Genomic DNA, 22,570 nt, shown 5'->3' with positions numbered 1-22,570 from the left:
ATATCTAATCTCAGCGGTGCTCATTGTGTTTGTACTGATGGCAGAGGTAGTTGTTATTTCTGTTCAGCTATGCTCTAGTGCGCTCGCAGAGCTGAAAGGATAAGAGGTTGCACAGGATTTTATTTCCACTAGGACTATTATTGCTTTTAAAAAGGACTGTAGTTACAGTTCGTAGTTCTGCATACTGCAGGAATTGTATTACCAGAGAATTAAGCTCTGGTTTCTGTAATGACTTGCAAGTAAGTCCCTGCTTCTGTGTGATGGATACGGCATCAGCAGCCAGCAGTGGACTTGGAACACTGCTCCATGAATGGTGAATAATATCCTGGAATATCTTCTGAATAATATGCCTGGAATAATATGCCCAAATTCTTATGGAGCAAGAATTTGAAAGAAATGACAATTTAAATAAGAATGCAGTCTCTTTAGTGGTCCATGAGTGTTACGTGCAGCTCATACAAATGATCAGCAGCAGACCAAGTAGCATCAGGAATAGGTGGATGCACATCAGCAATCTGCAAAGGGTTCCCACGAAGGTCTTCACAACCAGTGGCTTAAAATGAGAGGGAAGGTCTAAAAAAGCAAATTTAGAGGCAATATTAAACAGAAATTACCCTTCCTTCAGTCTGCTTTCAGGAATTAGTGCTGAAAAAGTAGATTTATTAAGCTTAGAGCTTAAAAAGTAGATGCAGGAAAGCTCATTAATTGATAAGCCAGACCCTGGATCTGCGGGCACTTTCGTGCACAAGTGTTCTGCTGGAACATCATGAGATGTTCCCTTTGTTTCAATGCAGATGAGTTCTGTGGAGCTCACAGCCCATCAATACGCTATTGAGATGTGCAAATGTTGCAATGTAAAGAAAGACATTTCCAGATTGCTCAATTGGTTACAGCAACGTTAGGGAGGGGGCATGAAAACTTAGTATAGTTATAATAATTCAGGTTAGTAAAGACCAGTTGGCAACAGCTATCTAGCACCTTAACTTATCAACAGTTTCTGTTCTAAGTATAAGGAGGTTAAGACTTGAGGCATTTTCACAACTCTACTGTTTTCCAAAGAGCTGGGGAGTAATAGGTCACTGCATTTTAACAGAAGGTTGTTCTTTGGACACAAAATGTAACTTATAAAGCAGAATTTGATGTGGCTTGGACCGACCCTTCTGGCTTCTCAGGGAGCAGTAAGAGCTGAGTGTGCTGAGTTCCTCTCCAGCTCCTTCACAGTAGTGCATGGCTGCAGCTGAAATACCTGGTGGCTAGAGAAGAAATTTTTTAGGAATCCATCCAGCCCCTCTGTGTGTAGGGCAGGACACTAGAGCATCTCAACAGGAGCCCATGTACTTATCCAAGGCTTAGAGTCATGACATTAGATATTTGTCCATTGAATTTACCCACCTGCTGATAAATGCTCTGAGACTGCATTGGTGCTGCATGGATGGACCAAAATAAAAACCTTACGGCTCACTCAGGCTCCTAATGATGCAAAATGTTTTTTGAAATCTCATCTTTGTGATAAAATCTAATGCCCTGGGTCATCTTTAGCTTGGCAGGAGAGCTAGAGAAAGGAGATGAATAATTTAAAGCAGCTAAGAAGCTAGACTGCAGCATGGCTATGGAGAATATTGCCTTTTATTTTAGAGAACTTCTGGAAGCTTGTACGAATCGAAAAGCACATCTACATAATCAACAAGAAAAGTGTTAAAAGCTGCAGTTTTGTATATTGTTATATGTGAAAGCATGGAGATTTGTTCCTTAAAAAAAGCTGCAGAGATAGTAAACTGGAAAGATTTTGGCACAGTGCCATTTTTGGGGTTATGGAGTGCTGATTTTTTTGTGAAAATACTTTAAAAGGGAAGGAAAAAAAAGAAATTTAATAACAAAATCTTTTGTGAGCAGAAGAAAAAAAAAATTTTTTCATAAACATTAAAAATAAAAAAGCACTTAACAGTCTAAAACAGACAAAAGATATTCAGCATGAAAACTGGTGGAACTCGTTTGAAGGCATTTGTGCATCACTTCTCCTTTGCCTCATTGACTTTTTATTTTTCTTTCACCCCAGCTTGATCTCTTTACCATTCTACTTTCATCACAGTGCAACAAACTAAATGGCTGCAACAGCTTGTGATTTTCCCAACTGCATGCTAGGTCTTAATTGAATCACACTGAAACTCTTGGAGCCAGTCCCATGGTGTTCTCACCTTCTGGGACTCCTGTGCAAACCCAAGAGTTCCCTTTGCAAAAAGACTTTCAAGATTGGCCTCTAGCTTTCTGACTTTTTCTCAGATAAACTTGCAGGGTGTAAAGGAATATCTAATTCTGAAGCGTTCGATCTGCTGATAAAATCACTGAGTTTTTTCATGCCCTTAAGTTAGCATTGGCTTGCATTTAATGGCTTATGTCTCAAGGAATCCAAAGGTGTTAAACCCAATGAGGATAAAATAATTATAAGAATGGAAAACCTACCTTTTATCTGCAAATAAGGGACATGTGGAGTAAAACCCGTGAAAATTGATCTGATCTCCAGCCAATTCTGAACACAAACATAAACTTTGAGTAATTAGTCCATGTGTGTTTGTATAGATTCTGTTCCTCTCCAGTCTTAAGATATTTCTATCCTTATGGCAACGTTATTCTAATTAATGGGCCGGTGTTGATTGTATTGGCTCAGCAATTGATGCCATTAATGGAAATAAATCTCTGCATTTGATAATGAACAAACATAGATTGCTGTCAGTGTTGACAAATTTCATGTTAAATTTTTACAAATTATTTTGCATGGGGCATTTGAACTTGTGTTATCCAACAGTGTTGGGGTTTTTCTGTATTTAAATGAATGTGCAGAGTTGGTGGGACCACATGTGCACAGTCCATAGTGTGATGGAGCCTTTTTCTGAGTTGTGTCACGGTATTACACAAACACACTGCTCTGTGTTGTTAATAGGATGATTATTTTGTTACCCCCAGCCAATGGGAGCACTGTGTTTAAATGAGTGGCACAAGGATCAGGCCTTATACAGCTTTAATAACCCTTAGCTGGATGCTGAAGAGATTGCATTACATTCACTAATTATAGTTAAAGTACTAGAAAAGTCTAGAAAATCAACAGGAACAAAAGTGGACCCATTTCAAAACGTTAATTTCATCTTCAGAACTGTTTTTTTGTGAATTGTGGTAATGAAAGGAAAGAGATCTCTGTTCCATGTGACTACGGCAGTGTGTATTCTTACATGAAGTGTTGTGCAATGAAATACACGCCTGTGCCAGCCCCTCTCGGGTGGGTTCCATGTGTTGGCAAGCATGTTAAATCCACCTTGTCCTGGTTTTGTGTTGGACTCATGGCTGAGCAAGGCAAATCCCAAAGAAAGGAGTGAAATAATCCTCTTTTCTGCACTGGTGAGCATAAATGGCTCGGCCCTGGTACAGGAGGTGAAAGTGGTCTCTGTCAGTGGGCTACAGTTTTTTGCCATAGTCTCACCCACCTTCGTGGGTTGGTGTTAAAATGCCCTGGCCTTTCCTGCATCCATTTCCCCTGCAGTGATCCATCCAGGACCACTGGCCATGGTGGAGAAACCAGGAGGGTACTTGAGGCAGTCCCAGATGGGAAATTTATTGAGCATTTGCTCATTTAATGCAAAAAGCAAATCAAAAATTGACCGGTGTGAGCATCTTCCAGTGATGTGGTGACCCAGCACAGGGGGCACAGGCTGGGATGTTGGCATTGTGCTGTGCCAGCCCTTCAAAGGGGGCTGTGGTCATCCTGAGAAGTACCCAAAGCAAGGTCTGACCTGCTGGTGAGTTTTGCAGGTTGGGCAGGAGCAGCTGCCTGTCAGAAACAAACCTGCCTTGGAGGCTTCAGTAATGCTTTTTCTATTTCCAGAGTTGCCTGCTGGTTGGGAGAAAATTGAGGATCCCGTATATGGTGTCTACTATGTAGAGTAAGTGCTGCTCTCTGTTTTGGTGTGGCTGTTGGGGAGAGGAGCCTTTCCCTGCACCCCACTCTGTGCTTTGCTGGTAACAGCTCAGACCAAGAAGGAGGAGGAGGAGGAGATCTTGGCCTGTTACAGGCAATCCCATATACAGGGATGTTACAGGGTCAGGGAGAGGACAGCCCTGTCTGGCCATTCCCCATCCAGCAGAGTGGGACTGGGCTCAGGGGAGACAGGAGTGCCCTGGGAAGGGGCTGAGCTCCAGGAAGACAGGAGCAGTCCAGGGCTGGGATGAGCAGGAGCCCCAGCACCTCACAAAATACCTCTGTGCAGAGAACATTAACGAGTGTGCAATTAAGTGAGCTCGATCGCCTTTGTGCAGTGCTGTGCTCACAAAATGAGTGTGCGAAGAAATCCTCCAGCCAGCTGTGTCAGAAGACACCCAAAAGCAGGAATGGAGAAGACGGTGTGACCAAACAGCCGTGGCAGAGGCTCTTCCATCAGGCTGTGTGGCTGTGAATGGAATTACAGATTTAATGGGACTCTCTGTGGAATTAGAGCAGCTCCTCCTTTATCAACATGTCAGATTGCTCCTTTGGGAAACCAGAGATCGGAGTTTTGTTTCATCCCTGACCCCATAAAATGAATTTTTAATTATGTGTATGCTCCTGTCTAGTAGGATGGCTTATGATAGCCCTCAGAATAGACATGGAGTATAGTTTCTGTCTGCTTTGGCTCGTTTCTGACCCTACCATCTGTGCCTAGGGAAACAAGGTTAGCAAACTGCGTAATTAAGGCTTGACATTTATTTACCAAAGACATCAGGAATATTTTTTGCCTATTAAATGCCATGCCAAGAGATCTTTACAGGATATTGTCCTGTCACTTTATATACACATGCCCGTTAGTTTTGTGGCACTCCTTACTGATGGAATTAAATCAAAAAGTAACTGCAATAAGACATAATTTTATTTTACTTGCTGTCTCTAAGCTAGCAAGATGGTTATAATGTTAGCATTTGTCTCTGTCCCTTCAAATCAGACACTCTGTTATTACATAATAGTTTTTATTGAGAGACAATTGTATCATTAAAAAGTTTTAGTCATTTTTAAAGTAGTTATCATTTTTTCTTGGCTCTCCAAAGATGTCTTGAAATAGGAAATTCATGAGTGAGTTGGAACTCACTTCTAGTGAGTTCTAAATCACTAACTTGTTTTTTTTTTTTTTAATTTAGTAAGTTAAATATTTTTCTAGTGATTTAATATTGATCTTTAGCAGAAAAAATTCTGAACATAAATCCCTGGAGTGCTTCTGTCAAAATTACTTGAAAATGCGGTTGGTTTTCATGTGGGTTTTTTATAAAGGCATACTGGATAGGAGACAATATAACAGCGAGTTCTTAATGGTAAACTTCGCTTTGCATACAAAGGTAGGCTTTGAGGTAATATATTTTTCTGAGGTCTACCTGTTCCTCTGCTGTCACAAAATCATTACTGAAAATGGCTCTTGAACAGTTAAAGAGCCATTCAGGGAGTCCCAGCCCTGCCCCAGCCACCCCAGCATCTGTGGCTGCTCTTCATCTCTTGGTTTAATGAAATGGTTAGTTCTCTGTTGAGTGCATGCCTCATCTGCCGTGATGGGACTGGGCTGATTTTTTTTCCTTTTCCTGGAACTGGCACGAATTATCGGCTGTCAACATCTCAGAGTGCTGAAAAGCTGCCTGAGGAAAGCAGCTGAAGTTTCACTAAATGCTGGTTTCCACTGGGAGTACTTGCTGGTGGCTGATTCTGGATAGGTTTTGATCCATTTGGAGCCCAGCTCATAGCCTGCATCCCTGCAGGTATTTTTAAGACACCCTGTGTGCATTGATCAGATCACTGACAGATGCTGGGGTTGGTTTGTTTAGCTTTGTTTTGTTTTATTTTGTTTTCTTTTGTTTTTAACTTGGGTGAGCCAGGAAATGACTTCACCTCTGGGAGTCTGATTAAAGCAGGGATGATACAGGCATGTCTTTTAAAATGCAATCAGACAATATGCCTTTCCTGCTTTAATCTCATTTTTCACAGATAGATCACTACTTTAATGTATTTGAAGGAATTAGCCATCCCTACTCGAGACATCATATCAATACCAGAATCTGCTTGTTTTTCTAAGCACTCTTTCTGAGACAACTGGATGAGCCTTGCCCCACGCCCACCGCTGTTGGGTTTGTTTGGTATTTCACTCCTTTCCTCAGAAAGAGGAGTTTCAATGCCTGGCCCTCCTTCCTGCCTGTTGCACAAAGGGTTTCTTTCCCTGATTCATTGCTCTCTTCCACCTCCAGCCACATCAACAGGAAGACACAGTATGAAAACCCAGTTCTTGAAGCAAAGAGGAAGAAGCAGCTCGAACAACAGCAGCAGCCTCCAGAAGGTTGGCATCCTTGAGGGTGTGGTGGGTGGGGTATTCATGGGGGAATGTCCTCCCTGGCAGCACCCTGCCAGTCTGTCTGTCCTTCCCCCCGTGGCCTTAGTGTGTGAAGGCAAAGTGATGTGCGTAGGAAGGGCTCTGTTTGTCCTTCACAGAAAATGCAGCAGAGGAGGAAATCTAAACTGTGTCACTGAAACGTGGAAGGTTTCAGTCTTGTTAAACAGGAGAGATTTTTCTTTGTATGGCCTTTGTTTATGGAAAGTTTCTAGACTTCCCAGAGACGGCTAAAACATGGTTTCCTCTTCAGTCTGCTCCACCAAGTTAGTCCCTGTAGCTGGTGTTGCAGTCTGCAATGGGACTCAGGCTACCAGAGGGGATAAGGAGTGGCACTTACACTAGATAAACCGTGCATGAGAGACTTTCTAAACCAAGACCTTTGTATGTTGTCAGGCTCTAAAATCTGAAGTAATTTCCTTATTTTGAAACACTTTTTGAAAATTATTTTCCTCCCTTATGGTCCCTTTTTTTTCTTTCTTTCTTTTTACTTTTTTTTTTGTTCAAATGCAGCCCAGCTGCAGTGAGGGCCCTGTGGCATTTGGGTTTGTTCTTCTACTTAGGTGCCATGAGTGGCACAGGGAGTAGATTTCATTTAAACACCAAGAAAGTCCACTTAGATGCAAATCACATCCCAAATTTCAGTGTGAGATAGGATGTCCCAGCAGATGGATCGGGTGACCTGGATATAGAGATCCTTCAGAACTGGTTTTTGGACTTCCCATTCATTTCATTCCCTCTGTCTGTGACTCTTGTTTCCTCTCTTGCCATATTTCTCACCTCTCCTCTGCTTGACCCCCACGCTCCCAGCGTGTGCACGTGCAGCAGCTCGTGGTGCCGTTGTGAAACCAGTAACATTTCCCTCTCTGCCCTCTCTAGAATGGACAGAGGAGTGTCCATCTCTCCCTCCACCTGCTGCTCCAAACCATGTTTCTAACAACCAAGAGGCAGTTCGGGAAGCACCAGTACAAGGTAACAGCCTTGTTAAACCAGTTGTAAAAGAGCAACAAGGTTTTCTCCCTGAGAATGAAATTCCTCAGCACAAGGGCAGTATTTCCATGACTGGTGACACACCAGGGCCTGTGCCTGCTTATCTGAATTCCCAGGTTTCGAGAGTAGTTGTTTCAAGGTTACATTTGTTGCTGAATGCAAGAGATGAATGAGATTTTGTGCATCAAAAAGAGGATTGTAGCTATTCTCTGTGTAGCGTTCCAAGTTTTCAAACACAGTGGGCTTACTCAGAAGTTGTACTTTTGTACAGGCACTGTGGGCTGTTACAGCCTTATTTATTGTGTCAGTGGTCTGTGTAGCCAGTTACTCACAGACCAGTTGTTTGCTTTAAATAACTCAGCAGACGGGACACGAGTCATTCCTGAATTTGCAGCCTGAACTGAAGCGTTGGAGGTCAGGGCACCAGCAAGGGCAGGGAGTTCCCCTTGCACCTGTGGCAGTAAAGTGCTCACTGGTTACAAGTGGTTGTAAGTAGGCTCATTTTTGACTACATCTGAATTGTGTAGCAAGTGAGAGGCATTGCCCTGCCCTGCAGGAGCCAGAGCCTGGGGAAGGTGAGAGAGGGAATCTGGCTGGAATGCATCTTCCTGTCAGGGTTGGGAGCAGCTGGGAACTACTCCCATGGTCTCTGACTGGAGTGCTGCTGCCCCAGGCAGCCTTTCCTGCCAGGAAGAGCCAGGAAGTGCTCTCTGCAGCAGGTGGAAGTGGATCAGCCCTTCCAAAAGAGACATGGAATTTCACAGGACCCAAACCCCCAGCACATCCTGAGGGGTATTAGAGTACATTAGAATAATCCAACCTGGTAGCAAGGAGAAAACATGGGAGGTCTGAGGATGGCACGCTGGCCACCAGGCACCTGAGTTTAGAGACGTCATCAGAGTGCCCCAGAAGTGCTGATCTTCCTCTTGGAGGCATTTGTGAATGCCACCTTTGCCTTTTCCACAGCCAGGCTGGAGCAAGGGCTGCCCAGGCATGCACACAGGGCAGTGCAAAGGAGCTGTCACACAGTGATGATGTTGGGAGCCTGCTCAGCCACCAAAGTTGTGCAGCAGTGTTAGAGCAGAGCATTACCCTGTCTCAGCACCGCTCTGAGTGACACGTCCTGGTATCTGCTGGTGACTCCTCCCCTCTTTCATTCCTTCCTCTTCCTTTCTCAGTGCTGCTCCCTCTTCTCTCTCTCCCCATTTGCAGCAGTTTTTTCCAGCTTCCAAGCCCAGAAGTTTCCATCTCTCTCCCTGATGGCACCGCTGGCAGGGACATGGGCACAAGGAGCCCTCCCTGTGCCCCTGGCAATGCTCTCACAGCCTGGGTTTTGTAGATACACTGATTTCACATGTGATACCCTGTTGAATGCTGTAGGTGGGATGTAGCCTGTGGTGCTGCAGTCCTGCTGCTGCAGGGCAAGCTCAGCTCGTGTCTGTGGGCAAACACCAGCAAGCTCTGCTTGTTCTGCTTGTCCTTTGAACCAGAAATGAGCCCTGCTTCACTCTGCCTCTCAGCTGTGTCTGTTACCTGAGACACTGGGTTGCACTTTGATAGTCAGGGCTTTTTTGCAGGCTGGGACTGAGCAGACCATCTGCCCACGATATGCAGGATTACCACGCTCCTCTGCCATCCTTCAAAGGCAGAAAACTGCAAGTCCTCACACTGCCTCCTCATGAATAATCTTCAAATACACATTTTTCCCCCCAGTTAAAGGCTTCCCAGTCTCAAATCCCTGAGGTCTCCTTTCTGAGCACAGGCCCACAGCAGTGCTGCTGAGGTGTTTGAAAGTGAGCCAGCCCTGCTGGCTGTGATACCCACTGCTGATCCTGGAGCTGTCACCAGAGGGCTTAGTGGCACAGGCTGAGCGTTAAAAACAATTAAAAGTGCAAAGGTGGTCAGTGTTAGCACTGTGAAGTGCAGCAACCACAATCCCTTTTCTGAGCCTGTGCAACGTGCTTTGCAAGGATGTGCTTTTGTCCGTGGAGCACCTCTTTCCCTCTTAACTGTGCTCCCAGAGAGCGTTCCCAGCCCTCCAGCACAACTGCTCTGGTCCTGGGCTGCTCTTTAATTCATACTTCACACCAGAAGTGTTCCATCCACGACAGGCAAGGAGCAGGAAGGGGAGAGAAGAGACTTCAAGTAGTGTCTGAAGAACAACATCAGCGTCTTCCCCTTTTTCTCCGGAGGAGGTCACAGGGTAGTGGCAGTGGTGGGGCTGGGGGTTATGCTAAAGGGTATCAGTGTCTTGTCAGAGCTCAGACCTTGCTTTTTGCTCAGTGGGTTGGGAGAAAGTCAAGTGGTGAAAAACATAATGATGCTTCTTTCTGCTTTCTCACTGCAGACTCCTTCTGTAGGAGGCCTCCTAACCCTGCCCCATCCTTCCCAGGATGGATATAACCCCCTCAGAAGCAGAGATAAGACACACATCTAGCCCAGCATTCCCAGCTTTAATATATTCCATTCTTTAAAGCAACACGTTTTCTCCTTTGTAGCCTTGGGGCTTTGGTGCACACGACCACAGCTAACAAAGTGCTGGGGCTTTGTTCACACCTTTTACTGCATGCCTGGATCCAGGGAGACAGGTGGAGTGTGATGAGATGAGAGGGTGCAGGAGTGAAGTGCAGTCCTGTCCCTGCACACTGCTGTGTTTGTCCATGGACTCGTTAGAATGGGGAGGGGCAGAGGAAAAAGAGATCAAACACTCTTGCCTGCCTGCTTATAGGGTTTTTTTCCCCCCCAAACTTCCTACACAGGAAAACCATTTTTTACACGAAACCCTTCTGAGTTGAAAGGGAAGTTCATCCACACCAAGCTAAGGAAAAGCAGCAGGGGGTTTGGCTTCACTGTCGTTGGAGGAGATGAGCCAGATGAATTTCTCCAAATCAAAAGTTTGGTGCTTGACGGTCCTGCAGCGCTGGATGGCAAAATGGAAACAGGTACTGATGCTGTGTATCAAAATCATCACCACCACTTTGATTTGTGTTTTTGCAGCTGGTTTGGAGTGCCATTCATACAGGACTGTAGTGTTCATCCCCTTCTTGGGGAAAGGCATTCAGCTTTCCTATCAGCAAGTAAGGAAGTGAGATACATTGAGGAATATATCCAGAGTCTTGGAAAAGGGCACTTCACGTGTTGGAATTCCATCTCAGTGTCAAAATACCCAACTAGGACACTGCCAGCTCCTGCTCTCCCCACACTGATCTGAGGAGAGGAGCCAGCAGTTGTGTGGTTCCACATCAGACTATGGGTTCCTGCTCCCCACTGTGGCAAGGGATGATGGATTTTTGTAGGGCTGCACCACCATGTGTTTGTGTCTCTGCCATGCTGCTTGCCCCTGTCCAAAGTTACTCCCAAGGAATGGGCAGAGCAGTGGGCTAATCTGCTTTTCCCTGTGTGGAGGCACCAAGGGCAAATTCATTTTGCCAGAGATCAGGTCCACCACAATTTAATGGCAAAATGTGAAATATAGTTTGGTGGTGAACGCGGTGGTGCTGGGTTCATGATTTGACTAAATGATCTTGGAGGTATTTTTCCACCTTGATTCTATGAAATCCTCTTAGGCTTCTTCTGAGGTCACAACTCCTCACTTTTCAGTTGGAGCATCACAACACTTAACATCCCTGTGTTTGCAGCCCCAGTGTTAATAAAATGACTCATAACTTAATCAATATCTGGATTTCAGGCTGAAGTATGAGACATGACATGTGGCACTCACTGTGTTTGAGCAGTTGGTATTTGAAAGCCTTCTGTTACAGCTCCCATGTGCTCTCAATTTTGTTTCTATCATATGTCCACGTGTAACAGTGAGAGCTGGACTTCAAAATAGCTGTGAAACGGGCCATATACCATCATTTAAATTCATTAGTTTTTGCCATGAGCCAATTCCATTTTCCTTTCAAAAACGTTTATGTACATAAAGGCTTTACGCTGTGAACCCACAGAGTTTTTGCTCCCCCAAGCGTCACCACTCCATTTTCTTGTGCTGAAATGCTGCTGTTGCCTGCGAGCGCTCCCTGTGGATGCTGCAGATCTGCTCTCGGGCTCCAAGTCCTCGCCTTCCCGCAGTGCACAAAACGTATTTTCTCGGTCTCTCTGTCCGTGTGCGCTGCAGGGGACGTCATAGTCAGCGTGAACGACACCTGTGTGCTGGGGCACACTCACGCCCAGGTGGTGAAAATCTTCCAGTCCATCCCCATCGGCGCCAGCGTGGACCTCGAACTGTGCCGGGGCTACCCCCTGCCCTTCGACCCCGACGACCCCAACACGAGCCTGGTCACGTCCGTGGCGATTTTGGACAAAGAGCCCATCATTGTGAACGGGCAGGAAAACTACGACTCCCCGGCCAGCCACAGCAGTAAAACAGGGAAGGTGAACGGCACCAAGGAGGCGAGGCCCAGCAGCCCGGCCGAGGTCTCCTCCAATGGACCCCACGGCTACCCCAACGACACGGTGTCCTTGGCGTCCTCGATAGCGACGCAGCCTGAGCTCATAACTGTGCACATCGTGAAAGGGCCCATGGGCTTCGGGTTTACTATAGCAGACAGCCCCGGGGGGGGCGGCCAAAGAGTGAAACAAATCGTGGACAGCCCGCGCTGCCGCGGCCTGAAGGAGGGAGACCTCATAGTGGAAGTCAACAAGAAGAATGTGCAGAGCCTCACTCACAACCAGGTGGTGGATATGCTGATTGAATGTCCTAAGGGAAGCGAAGTCACGTTGCTGGTGCAGCGAGGAGGTAAGTCTTCAAAACTGCTTTAAAACACCTCCTCTTGAAATTAAAAAAGGGGAAAAAAATGCATGTCCTGAAAGATCTGCTCTCCTGATCTTCTGATCCTGATCCTGAGCTTCTCTGTGGAAATGGCTTTTTTTTTTCCTGAGGTGTAGGAACTGCCCCAGGTTGGCAGTTGTCAGGTCACATAGATGGTTAAAATTATTTATTGTGTGTTGCTGCACTGTGGGGGATGCTCAGGTTCCCAAGTGCACACAGAGCTGGTAAGGGGCAGGAGGCTGGTGTGGTTACACGTGTGGTTGCACCTTTGCTTACATAACAGACCTCGGTCTCATGCTCAGGAAACTTGAGTGTTTTAAATAGAACATGGACATTCCTTGAGCTATTCTGAGATATGGAAGAGGCTGGTAATGTATTCTGTAATTTGCAGTGTTCAAAATCAGATACTTAATGACTCTTCACTGGGGAAGGATTATACCTGGGGTACATTCAGAAGCATAGCAGAGAATTTCAATTCCTCCAAGTTGTAAGCAATTGCAACGTGACTTCTGCACATTTGTTTGCCGTGCCATTGGGAGCTGAGCTCATTTTTTGGCAGCATTGCGGAGGCCACCAGCAGGTACAAAACCCATCCCACAGGCAGCCCACATGGAGCATGGTTGGCAAGTACCCTGTGGTCAGTCCAACCACAGGAAATCTTTCCCTGCACACTGTAAGTGTAAAGTAACCTGAGGTAGCACCCCTTTAGCCTGTGGATTGAGATTGCTGGGATCGGGCCAAGCTCACAGGCAAAGTCCGGGTCAGCTGTTGAGTGCAGAATCAAGGGCAGAGGGGTCAGCTGTCCCTCCATCCCTGACACTGGCAGTGGGGCTCTCAGGGGCACAAAGGCCTGTCCCCACTGTGCTCCCTGTCCCCTGCAGGTTTTTATGGACAACACTCACATGGGTGCGCAGTGGGTGACAGCAGTGACCTCGCTGCAGGGGCGGAGTTGAACGGACAAGTAGGTGCTGAACACAGCCCCCAGCCAGCCCTGTGGGGAGTGTGTGCTATAAAAGTACCTTCCTGCTGACCCTCCTAAAGTGTTTTGATTGTAGTAAACACCAAAAGCCAGTCCATGTTAACAAGGGACAAGTTGTTTCCTGAATTTACAAGTCTGGCTTGTTGTTTTCCAAGACCTATTTCAAGGCATTGAATACACTGATTCTGCAATTAATAGCAGCTTCTGGAGAAAGCACTGTGTTTCCTATGCTTCTTTCTTTCCAAGTGCTTACTGTGTTTTTGCATTTTGATAATAAATTAGAAAGTAGAGAACAGAATATATTAAGAATTCACCAATTTTCAAAGTGTGAGCTCCTTAAAGACTTTCAGTACTAGAAAGATTTTAAAAATGCACTTCATTCTCATGATTAATATATGTATTATGGAGAAAATATGGTTGGAAGAAAAATAGCAGCTATTATTAATCCTCCTGGAGAGTGCGTATATATCTAGTAACACCATATATTAATTATTTGAATTGTGCCTGACATTTAATAACACTCCTAAAGCCTTTAAGGCATAATGAAAAGTTCTGATGAGGAAATAAAAGCCTAGCTTTAATAAAATGGTAAATAGTTCCCTGGTAATCTTGTTGAATTTTTTTTTTTTTTAATTTAATCAAGATACTAACCACATCTGCTATCACCTTCCTAGATAAGGTACCATGTCAGTCTCCTTGAACTGCCTCCCTCCCTCCCTCCCTCCTTCCTTCAAGGTCCTCACATTTCCATCTCGGCACAGAGCACTTGCAGTTTCGAATTTCACGCTCTTGTGGTACAGAACGTGGAGATCCTGGTGGCCCTGACCCACAGTTAATCATTGAGACAAGGTTCTCCTCATGTCCAGAGGAAAGCTGGACCAAAATGCGCTCAGGCTATGGCAGGGGAGCAGAGTATGCACAGCAGCAGCCTCAGAACCAAAATCAGTCAGGTTTGTTTAAGGCTTCTGGGGTGATGCTGGGGAACGAGAGGCTGGACATGCCCCACTCACAGCCCAGAAATCCAACAGTGTCCTGGGCTGCAGCCAAAGCACCGTGGGCAGCAGCTGAGGGTGGACTCTGCCCCTCTGCTCCACCCTTGTGAGGTCCCACCTGGAGCACTGCATCCAGCACTGGAACAACAGAGACCCATGGGAGCAAGCCCAGAGGCGGCCACCAGGATGATCAAGAGGGATGAGGACATGAGTAGCTCTGCTGTGAGTACGGGCTGAGAGTTGGGGTTGCTCAACATGAAAAGAGAAAGCTTCAGGGAAACCTTACAGCGCCTTCCAGTACATAAAGGGGCTAAAAGATTGGTGGAGAAAGACTTTTCACAGGGGTGTGTAGAGACAGGACAGAGGGAATGACTTTAAACTGACAATAGGTAGGTTTAGGTAGGAGATTGGGAAGAAGTTGTTCCCTGTGAGGTTGGTGAAGCCCTGGCACAGGGTGCCTGGGGAAGCTGTGGCTGCCCCATCCCTGGAAGTGTCCAAGGCCAGGCTGGATGGGGTTTGGAGCACCCTGGGATAGTGGAAGGTGTCCTGTGCCCAGCAGTGCAGTTGGAACTAGATGATCTTTAAGGTCCTTTATAACCTAAACTATTTAAAAAAACACAAAAGGTGGAACTGGCTAATATCCAGGTGGCACTCAGTGCTGCTGCTCTTGGGTCCTTTCTCCAGTAACTTTACCTCGTGTTACCCCTGCCAAGTCTCCCCAGCAGCACCACCCCCAGACAAGGCGCCGCGATTCATTTTGGTCCGATTGCAGAAATGTCTTTGGCTCGGGTGTCTGATAAGCTCCTCCAGGACTTCTGAAGCTGTTCTTCAGCTTCACTGTCACTTGTCCTTTCCTCCTCCTCCCTCTGGTGTCCACTGAGGAAAGTGCTCAGATGCTGTCAGCATTCTTCCTTCAGCCCAACACTGGCTTTCAGTCCCGCTGTGCAGGAAGCAGCCCTGCAACACTAAGGCTTGTACTCAAGAGCTGTCGATAGGATTTTCAGAAGTGATTACTAATCAAGCAGAAAAATACCAGAAAGAGATGTGCAGTACACAGGAAAAGCTCTGCCTGCTCCAAGCTGCTGGTGCACTCCCAGCAAGGAGGTCTAATTGTTAAAATGCAAACGCAGAGCTGCTGAGAACAGCCTGTAAAATATTTACTGTGAAGTGTGTTCAGCTGAAGCTTATGGGAGAGGGCGAATCCTGCTGCTGCCTCTGAGTGAGGAACACAAGGATGATTTCGGGAGGGATGAAGCTGAAATTCCCCCTCTGCGTGCTCATGTGTCATCTAAAATCGTTTGCAGGACTCCTGCAGGATTGGCACAGAGGGATAAATACTTCAATACAAAGTCAGATCACTGAGAATTTGCTTTCCAGAGGCCTCATAGAAAATTTACCTTGTCTGTGTTCTGGTTTGATTTTTTCTTATTTTCTTCTCCCTCCTCCCCTCCGTAGGATTAATCATACTGCTGTTGTTTTCCTTTTTCCACCTGTATGTGCATAAAACTGGATAAAACTCACCGATCTTGAGGGGTTCAGAAAAGAGTTCAGTCCCCCCAGGGTGCAGAGGGTTGATTGGGCTGCTTGGCAAAGCCACTTTTGCTTAGCAAAATTGAGGGACAGGGGGCAAAATAATTATTATCTCTGTTAGGCAGGAGAGAGATAGAAGGTGCTTAATTGAAGGAGTTGGCTGAACAACTGTGTGTTGTTTGGCTGTGAGTAATTTAAACTGGAAATGAGAAGAGTGCCAAGCCATTAGAGCCTGTAAGTCAAACTGGAGGAGATGTGAAGTCTTTACTGCCTGAAGGTGAAGCTCAGCACGTTTGAAGGGGACAGGACATGGTGCCTGCAACATCAGAGGGGATGCTTGATAACCCAGCAGAACCATTTGAGAGCTCTGCACCTGAAAGTGAACCAGTGCTCCTGCTGCAAAATGCAGAATTAAGCATATATATATATATTTTTTTTGTCCCTGCACTGGAAATTGTGATTACATGCTTTGGTTATTTTAAAGAATTACTGTTAATGTGGCCACAAAAGGTACAACTTTATTTTGAATGTTTGTAGCTGAAAAGGTTCTTTTAACCTTGTACCTACCAAGTACATAAAGTACTTTCCACCAAAAAAAAAATTTAAAAAGCAAAGAAACAAGGTAATATTATTTGCTACTTGAAATCCATTAGTCATTGAAGCCTTGCCTATGCACTGTAATCAACTGAAATAAGCAATTCTCAAATACCTCTCCATTCTGCACAGACTCTTAATAATAAACATTTTGTCAGAACAATGTCCCTGCTTCCCAAGGGACTTTTATTCTGGAAGTTGTGTCTGTGTTGGGACAGGTGGGGGGGCTGTGTCAGAACAAGTTATTCTGCAAAACCGCTCTATTTCTTGGGATCACTAAGATCTAATATTTGTTTCGGTGAAAACTGTCATGTATTTTATATTTTGTGAATTGCCTCTGATTAAAGGGTTTTTTTTTTTTCCTTTATTTCCTGGTTTTTTAGGTCAGTCTTTAGGTTAACCAAAATACATATGTTTAGTTTGTGTTCAGTTCCAAGGATTACCCTGAGCAGTGTTCACGCAGGTTTGAACAGGCAATTTACCTTCAAAGCTCTCACAGTAGTGCTTAGTTGCATCTTTATTCACTGGAAGGTCAAAAATAGCATAAACCTTGAGCATGATCTACGTAATCCCCTGGAAGATGTGTTCCCACTTTGCTCCAGATCAAAGTAAAGGCACGCAGGTGAAATGTCACTCACATGTCTTGTGCTAATCTGTGCCGTTTCTAATTGCTTTCCCTAGTGCCAAACTCAAGTCAAACTGGGGAATGGAAATACACCTTCTGAAAAAAAAAATATATATATATATTCAATGGACATACAGATACACACTAGAGTGCCAAAACTAAGTGTGTTTCATGGGAAGAAGAATCAGTGCAACATCTACTTGTCTAAATGCCCATCACTGGGTACCTGAGACTTACCTCCATGTAAAAGTCCATAGTGAATTCCCTGTTAATGTTCAAGGGAATGAAAAGTGCTTGTTAGGGGCAGTGAGGTTGGTGGAAATGGGGAGGGGTCTGTTCCAACAGTCCTGCTCACTTGGTCCTCCAGTCAGTAGATTCAAGAAGTTCCTTGTGACACGTGTAGCTGCAACAAAAATTTGCAGCAGTGGAGGAAAATGACAAAGCTCTAAAGCAATAAATGTATTGAGTCTCCGTAGCTACATGGTCTTGCTGGAATTCCCACCTGGAAATGAAGTTTTCTCTTCCGTTCTTTGGCTGGAACTGGATCATTGAGTGGTAAGAGCCAAAAAAAAAAAAAAAAAGGAAAAGAAGGGGTGGAATTAGAGCTCCTTTTCATTTGCCATCCCTAATGATGTAAAACCACGGTATAATTAGAGCTGAAATCAGCTATTCAGTGCAGACTTGAACCCTTTTGAACAAGCCACTCACTTCTGTTTACCCTTTAGGCTTGCAGTGAAGAGTTGAAAGTCATGCCACTTAAGCATTGAGCTGCCAGAAAATTTCAAACTGTCTTAGCAGCTGCTGAATTAGAGAGAAAGGGAGCCCAAACTGCGTTTGGGACAAAAGTCACAACCTGCGAGTCATCTGATGGTTACCACAGAGCACGTTTGCCAGTGCCAAAGCTTGTGGAATGGGAAGAAAAGTTCACCATTCCCAGCAGTGTTTCCAGCTCAAGTACAGAGGGACCAGAGCTTTATACTGAGGTCTTTGTGCTGTGTTTGTATCTAGGAACTGCCTGGACCCCATCTGGCCGAGCACAGAGCTGCTGGTGCCAGGCTTCCTTATGGTTGGTTTTCTTGTGGCAGCTCCCTCCCTGGACCCCCCAGAACAGGCGCAGATCTAATTCCTTTCTGCCCTCTGTTCTGCTCTGTTGACTTCTAAACTTTTTAAAAATCCCTTTTCAAATCACCTCCTTTTTTTCCTTTTCTGTCCATCACCATCAGAGCTCCTGGTACCTTCTACTCTGGTATCTTCCACCAAACCTGTTTGTTGAATCTTTCAATTTGTCACTCAGTAGAGGTTGTCTTGAGCTCTGTATGCTGAAAAAAACTTGATCTTGTAGTACAAATAATACCATGCAAACTCATAGGCACTCCTCATTGGTTAGTAAATAATACTAAGGAAATCAGAATTGTAATATGCTTAAAGATATATATGTCCATGTGTAAGGCCAAGATTTATTTTTCAAGTTCATTACTTCATATTTTAGGGTCATTACTTTGTAATTCCAGAGTGATGGGTTTCCTGGTTAAACCTGGCATTTCGTTTGGCAGTTGAAAATCTGTCTTCAGTTGTTTCTTCTTGGGTTTTTTGTTACTGTTTCCTTCAAAGAGTTTTGCCTTGCAAGAAGGGAATGGGGTTTGTGAAGCTGGTTTACAGACTGTGTTAGAAATTAGATGTTTTAAAAAGTTTTGCATTGTGCCTTTTTGCCATTTTCTGAAAACAGACAATCCTAGTAAAAAAGGCATTGCTAAAATTTAGGTGCAGAGAAGGAGCAGGACTGGGGGAACCTCTAGCTGGGAGTAGCTGAATCTCTTTTTTTCCAAACCACCAAGTCACTCTTTGTTATTCTCTTCTCTCTGTTGACTGGAATTATATTCTAAAGCCGGAAAAGCTGTTGAGATTTTAAAGAAAGTTTAAAGCAAGTTTGATGTAACATTTACTATTCTCTCACAGCTTTATTCTGATTAGGCACCAATGTATCAAGGAGCAGATAGAAAAATCAGTTGAAGTCAGGAAAAGATGAAATAAAGGAAATGTTAGGTATTTTCATAAGAAGTTTGAAGTTCATACCCCTCATTAGAATTGCTTATTTGCATGTGATTCAATCCAGTGTGTGAGTTAATTTTCCTGCAGCAGCTCCAGAGTGTTAGATACGCCTTTTTGGGACAATGCTGTGTATTGTTATGCAGCACCATACACTGATCACTGTAATTGGTTTTGTAAAGCAAGCGAGCAGAAACTTGTTTTCTCTTTGTGATAAAAATAAGCCTAACTTAACATTTAAAATCAGGTCGTCTTATAAATAATGTAATACGTTGGGATTACGTGGTGTTTTTTCTCCTTCAAAGTGCTTTACAGGTGTTAATCTTAGTGACATCAGTCGTTTGGTTTTGATGATCTGAATTTGTGAGGTTTGGGGTGACTTTGCTTACCAAAAACACAAAGAGGGAGGGGTTTGGTGGTGCTCGAGTCCATGGCAGAGCTCCCGTTAGACTCCAGGAGGCAGCAGGGTTTCACCCAGGTTTTTCATGCCTACAGATGATACAGCCACTAAGGATACTTGTTGGTAGCTTGCTCAGACACCAAATAGTTTAATGTATGTTACTAAAGTTCATATAAATAATGCATTTGCAGGAACTAATGAATTAACATTTCCGGGTCCTGCTGGAGTTTTTCACTACGAGGCACCCAGCTGAAATAGTAATTGGCAAACTCAAATTGGCAAACTCAAACTCAAAAAGCCCGCATGCGCAAAAATCCTGCCTTAAGCTCCCGAAATTCCAGATTAAAAAAATACCACATCAGAGTTCTTTCTGATTTTTTTTTTTTGCTGTTTTTGTTTGTTTGTTTCTTTTTGTTCCAAGCTTCTGGTGTTCATAACCAATTGCCTTTGCTAAACCAAGAGAGGCCAAGGAACGACAAGGAAAGCACATTGTCCTCTGAACACTTGATTCCAAAACAAGCAGCTTTATAATATTCCAATTCTGATAATGAAGGAGACTGGGCATTGCTGGGGTATGAACATTTTAATTGCCTGCAGAAATTCCAGCTATTGCTGGTGTGATACATGTGAATTGTTGACACTAATCTGTTAGGCATTCGAGGCCCAAGTGTTTTCCCCTCAGCTACCCTTCATTAACTCCATTTGCACTGGTTCTCTCCTAGAAATGAGTAAGCAAATGGAGACATGCCTGTGAAATCTGCTTTTTGGGTCAGCATCAGCTTTACATGAGCTACCCTGCATTTTTGTGGCAGCATGGCCTATCTATGCTATAGCTTGTGTCCCCCAGATATATGTGTCATCTGAGCTCCAGAGCTGCTTGGAAGTGTAAAATGGGATAGAGCAGTTGCTGATTCATTATTCTTTATTTTGTTACGCGTTTTGCATTTATTTCAGGGGTTGATATAATCTTCTAAAGTTTTTTGCTATTTCATGAAGCGTGCTTTAAGGCCAGGAGGAAACCTGTACTTTAATTACCACGTTCGGAATAGGGAAATAATGTCAGTTTTGTATAGTCCTGCGTGCTGACAGCACAATAGCGGTGGTGTGCACGTTACACGCATGGCTGCCTTTCTGTGGCAGGGAATCTGCATCTGCTTTAGCATCAGTAAGAAAACCAAAGCATTCGCTGAATGCTGGAAGGAAAAAAAAAAAGAAAAAAAGCTGAAATCTCCTCATCAGGATGTTTTATTGCCTGAACCATCCTATCTTGCAGAAAGCAGTAGGCTCTGAGATGAGAACTAAACAGGAGGTTGCTTATCAAATGAAAGATGAGAGCTCTGAAACTCTTCCTAAAGAGTTGGGTTTTTTCCCCTCCTTAGCTTGAGGTTTTGAAAGTTCGTGCTTTTTTTTTTTTTTTCCCCCCCCACCTTATGTTGATTTGATTTTGGTATTAAATGCTGAAGTGGTGTAAGTGGAGCAATTTAAGCCCACACAGTGTTGTCTTACATCAAATGTGATGTGATGTAACACAAGGTGGCACAGCAGAACCTAATAATGTGCATTAGATAAGGCAGATTTAGATGGAGATGTGCCTCCCACATCTTTATTGGGATTTGCACGGCAGGAAATGGAGCAGACTTGGAGGTGTGCAGCAAGGAGGGTTTCATTCCACTCAGCTTTTCCTCCTACCCTCACATACGGCCAGGGTGACATTTTGGTGTGCAAGTAAATAATGAGTTTTTATCAGCCACACTGCAGGTAGGTGCAGTAGCTGCTGCCATGATTTGGCGTTATAATAACCAGCCATAACAGAAGTAATGAGGTGTCAGAAATCCAAGAAAGGTCTTTGTTTATCACTGTAATTAAATACATTTGGAGAATCATTAAAAGCAGTAGCAGGTGGGCAAAACTGAGGAAGAAGGATGACTTTGTAATGGACTAGTCAATGGTTTTGTTCTGAAATAGATTGCTTTTAAATATCTGTCTGCAGGTCTTTAAGTCTCTCCATTTTGAATTTAAATGTTTTTCCCGTTCTGCACTGGGATTTTATGTTTATTCATTTTAATGTTTATTTTTGTCTCGGTCAGATTTATTTTTGTCTTGGTGATAGTAATTTAAGTTATACCAGCTTTAAGACTCAGCTAACCCAGTGCCTTTTGTGCCAGAAGACCTGCAGTGCACCACAAGTGGAGCCTAAGAATCTGGCAGGGCTTGTAGGCCAGACATGCTTGGTGGATGGAGACTGAGCTTCAGGGAGGTGACACAGCTGGCTGAGGACAATGGGACAGGTCAGGACTCTGGCTGGGAGCACATGAAGGTGATGTTGGTAGGGATGTGCAGCTAAACACCTCCTCAGAAGTTTCCTTTCCATCCTTCAGGATTAGTTTCTGAGATGTACACGTTACATCCTTGAAAAAATATCAAGTTACTGATCTGTTTTAATAGAAAACTTCAAATTAATGAAGTTGTGTTTTGTGGAAACACCCGTAACACCTCTGTCCTCTAGCAGAGCTTTTTAGCGTGCCATGTGTGCGTGTGCGCTCCCCGGGTCTGAACCTGCCTGAGCATTCAATAAGTGTTAGCTTATTATTAAGGGATGTTATATATTAATAGCAGCATCCAACTAATGCCAGAGAGCCTCTGTGCAGGCTGCTCGCCAGATATGAAACATGAGAATCTGCCATAAGCCGCCCAGTTGGAGCACATGGATTTACACCTTGTAGCAGTGCTGTGGTAAGTCTGAAGACAAACACTCTCGCTGAGCAGGATAAATACAGATGTGACTGTAGCAAAATAGGGTTTCTCCTCTCCAGGGTCCTCTATCCTGAGCTGGCAGTGGCAGTGGGGTTGTCCTGGAGGTGCTGCTGCCCTTTGGCACCTCCGTAGTCATGCCTTTGGACTGGGCAGCTTCAAAACTGCAGCATGCCCCAAAAATTGTGAGAGGGTTTGCAAGAATAAAGCTTGAAGGTCATGGATTTTTTGGGGCTTCTGGAAAAGGATAGATACCCTCTTGGGTAGCCACACAGGTATGTTTATCGATATGAAAAATAGATACATCATACTGTGTGTACACACCCCCCTTATTTGTGTAAGAAGAACATAGGGGTCTGTAATTACTCTTCTATTCCAGTGTTTAGCTCCTGAAATTTGTGGGATTTCAGAAATTTAACGTCTATGTACATATTTGTTTAAATATCAACAAAGGTTTTCATCTAAGCATATGACTCTGACAGCTTGAGCTTTATGATAAGCACTTC

At 44.4% G+C, this 22,570-nt stretch overlaps 1 protein-coding gene across 28 annotated transcripts in view; it reads left to right on the top strand.

The window, feature by feature from the left end:
* The window catches only part of MAGI1 (membrane associated guanylate kinase, WW and PDZ domain containing 1), a 335,096-nt gene that overhangs the window by 270,170 nt on the left and 42,356 nt on the right, over positions 1-22,570 (top strand). For 23 of the 28 annotated variants that reach the window (XM_040076075.1, XM_040076058.1, XM_040076079.1 and 20 more), the window contains 5 exons: positions 3,875-3,932; positions 6,247-6,335; positions 7,266-7,358; positions 10,136-10,318; positions 11,494-12,114. In XM_040076075.1, the coding sequence (XP_039932009.1) occupies positions 3,875-3,932; positions 6,247-6,335; positions 7,266-7,358; positions 10,136-10,318; positions 11,494-12,114 (1,044 nt within the window). The remainder of the gene's footprint in view (positions 1-3,874; positions 3,933-6,246; positions 6,336-7,265; positions 7,359-10,135; positions 10,319-11,493; positions 12,115-22,570) is intronic. The other 5 variants (XM_040076069.1, XM_040076068.1, XM_040076067.1 and 2 more) reach the window with 1 other exon arrangement.

This window comes from Hirundo rustica, chromosome 12 (assembly GCF_015227805.2).
Source record: "Hirundo rustica isolate bHirRus1 chromosome 12, bHirRus1.pri.v3, whole genome shotgun sequence".
NCBI lineage: Eukaryota > Metazoa > Chordata > Aves > Passeriformes > Hirundinidae > Hirundo > Hirundo rustica.
This window is presented reverse-complemented; position numbering and strand designations above follow the sequence as displayed.